Source organism: Mastigoproctus giganteus, chromosome 14, assembly GCF_048544385.1.
Source record: "Mastigoproctus giganteus isolate SK-2022 chromosome 14, ASM4854438v1, whole genome shotgun sequence".
In the NCBI taxonomy this organism is placed as follows: Eukaryota; Metazoa; Arthropoda; class Arachnida; order Uropygi; family Thelyphonidae; genus Mastigoproctus; species Mastigoproctus giganteus.
The window spans coordinates 107,800,585-107,803,492 of record NC_143588.1 but is presented as its reverse complement, the minus strand read 5'-3'; the positions used below and the strand labels follow the sequence as shown (position 1 = coordinate 107,803,492).

General features: G+C 36.1%; 1 protein-coding gene across 1 annotated transcript in view; it reads left to right on the top strand.

Annotated features, from left to right (window-relative positions):
* The window catches only part of LOC150075512 (terminal uridylyltransferase 7-like), an 8,807-nt gene extending 7,498 nt beyond the window's left edge, over positions 1 to 1,309 (top strand). The window contains exon 2 of the mRNA XM_090388523.1: positions 9 to 1,309. Coding sequence (XP_090244649.1) covers positions 9 to 1,309 — 1,301 coding nt within the window. The remainder of the gene's footprint in view (positions 1 to 8) is intronic.
* The last annotated feature ends 1,599 nt before the right edge of the window (positions 1,310 to 2,908 follow it).

Below are 2,908 nucleotides of genomic sequence, written 5' to 3'. Positions count from 1 at the left end.
AATTGGAGGAGTGGAGTCAGTAGAAGAACTCGAACGAGAATTGACCATTTGGAAGATAGAAGATCCGCACACTGAGGAATGTTGCTCACGCTCACAACTTTCTACCGATACGCTATATGATAGCCAAAATAGGGTGATACAGGCACTGACCAATCCACTACGATTACAAGCTCTGACGAAATCATGTAATCACCATACCTTCAAGAAGAACCCTACCAGAAGCGAGTGGAAGGAGAAGGAAACATTATTTGCGTACGTTCGAGGATACATCTGTAAGACATATCCTGGCTCCAGTCTGTCAGTTATTGGTTCCTCAATTACCCGACTTGATGCCTGGTACTCAGCTTTGGATATTAATGCCAATATTCCAATCCTCGAATCCGAAGAGCGAAGAGTTTTCATGGAGAGAACCATCGACGAAATATGTGCAGGTTTGAAACTCCACACACTGTGCATACAAGCAGACACGATTGTTCATGCACGAACACCACTTGCGAAGTTATGTTTTAAGAGTCGTGGGCCTCGACGAGAAAAACTAAGAGTTACAATTTGTCTGAACAATTCACTTGCTGAAGCTAGTAGCTACCTTCTCCAGACTTACGTAAGATTAGATGTAAGGGTAAAGATTCTCGTAGGGAACCTGAAGAACATCACCAAGAAACTTCACAAGGAAAAAATTGGAACACATGGCCTATCCTCCTACGGACTGTCCTTGATGGTCATTTATTACCTACAACAAGTTCGTCCACCCGTCCTCCCAGTATTACAGGAGATACCTGGGATGACAAGAGACTGGTGGATAGAGCGACGACCTATATCTTTTCAGAATACCCTAGGAGAAATAATCAACACTTGGCCCATATGGAAGAGGAACCAAGATCAAGTTGGAGAACTTTGGTTACGTATGTTACTCTTTTACAGCGAAGAATTTGATTACCAGAATGTAATCATATCGATCACACGTGGACGAATGTGCTTCCGAAGAGCTGAGTGGGAATGGAAATCCCCACTAGCCATTGAAGACCCACTTGAAGTAGAACGAAATCTAGCAAAGCAAGTTAGCCGATGGAACTTTCTTCAATTTAGACAAACTCTCCGGTCAATACTCATAAAGGTTGCCACTACAGAAACAGAATTAGAAAGAGAAGCGCTAGTCGGGAGTAACCCTTCCTTTGTTGACCGTGACGAAGAAATTGCTAAGATTGAATCAGCTGAATCTAAAGCCCTGTCATGCTTGACCACACACCAAGAGAATCATCAGCAGATACCGGACACTGAAGTCACACGCCGCAAGGAAGAGATGGTCTAAATATGCAAATGTAGAACTATCAAAAAAAAAAAAAAAAAAAAAGAGGTTGTATACTTACAACCTTGCCTTCCAAATATTATTTTGGGTAATCCATTGGTATGTAAATTATGTTAAGACGCAATGTTAACTTAATTGGTATATAAAATATGCACTCTATTCCTTCTTAAAAGCATTCACATTATAAAGAAGTCTGTGATGAAAAGGTTGCTGAAAGATGATGAATAATATTCTCAATGCATACTTATGTAATGATTTAAACTTCTTTGGTTGAATTTCTGAAATTGAGAGGAAGGATGTTTTAAAAAAAAAAAAAAAATATATCTATATTGTAATAAGCTTCTTAATGAATATTGTTATTTCTATGTACCTTGAATTGAAATGGTTAGTTTATGGTCATGTCATATTACTATATTCATATTCTTATATCATATGATATTATTATACCTCACTAGGAGTATGTTATCTCAAGATATTAGGTAACCTAACGTATTGTATCGTATTATAATATGTCCTATACGGACAAATATCAAGTGTATGTGTAGTTCCATTTGAACTGGGTTGGTTTCGGATATATCAAACGAAAAGCCACCCAGAAATGTATTTTGGAAGTTTAAGGAGGTAACTTAACCATTTAACATTTAACTTTATCATTTGATGTTTAAGGTACTGTGTTTATCTATTTACTATAGTGATATGTATAACTAAGATATAGTGTTAAATCAAGAAATATAACATTGATTGAAATGGATACTAATAGTCAATTGTAAAATGACATAATATATCATACTATGAGCTGATTTGTAATACTGATATTACGTTTTGTTCTTTTTCTTTCATGTAAATGGGCAATGAGTGATGACAAGAGAGATGTACCATCATCAAGGTTGGCCCGATGTGTTCTTAGTGTTTCTCAATGTATTAGGACTTGTCTTAATGTAAGTGCCATTTAAAGAGGAGAAATATAGATCTATGTAACTCCCAGGGACTCAAACACACCAACATCCTATTCCGTTCTTCTTCAGACAGACTAGAACTTTGTTCAAATAAGGACCTGCTCTCCACAAAGACACTGTTGTTCGAGGAGTGGATCGGTTACAACTCTCAGTGAATTAAAAAAAAAAAAAAAAAAAAAAAAAACAGAATGAAAAATTAATCCACAGAAAGACTGCCTGTGTTTTCTCACAAAAATTTCTCAGAAAACTGTTGCTGAACATTCCAAATTAGACTCTTAGTTTCACCTTCCTAAAGTGTAAATTGACTGTTCCAGAAGTGTGTGTGATACCACAATGAAGATTTGTTCCCCAACTCTGGCGATCTATTGTTGTTAAATTTTATTTTGATAAATTAATATGAAGTTTTGGTAAAGAAATTGGATCAATGATCAATGTAAATTTCTCACAAGTTAGAGGTATAACGGCGGAAATTAACTTAAAAAAAAAAAAATATGTCGATCTGGAGTTGTTATACCCTCTTCTTGTGTTCAAAGTTCGGTGATAACTTAACAAACTTTACGCGCAAACGAGACACATACTTAGAAAATTCGTGTTTCACAATCTTTTAGCTCAGTTATTACTCTTTCCTGATAATATACCGTAAATT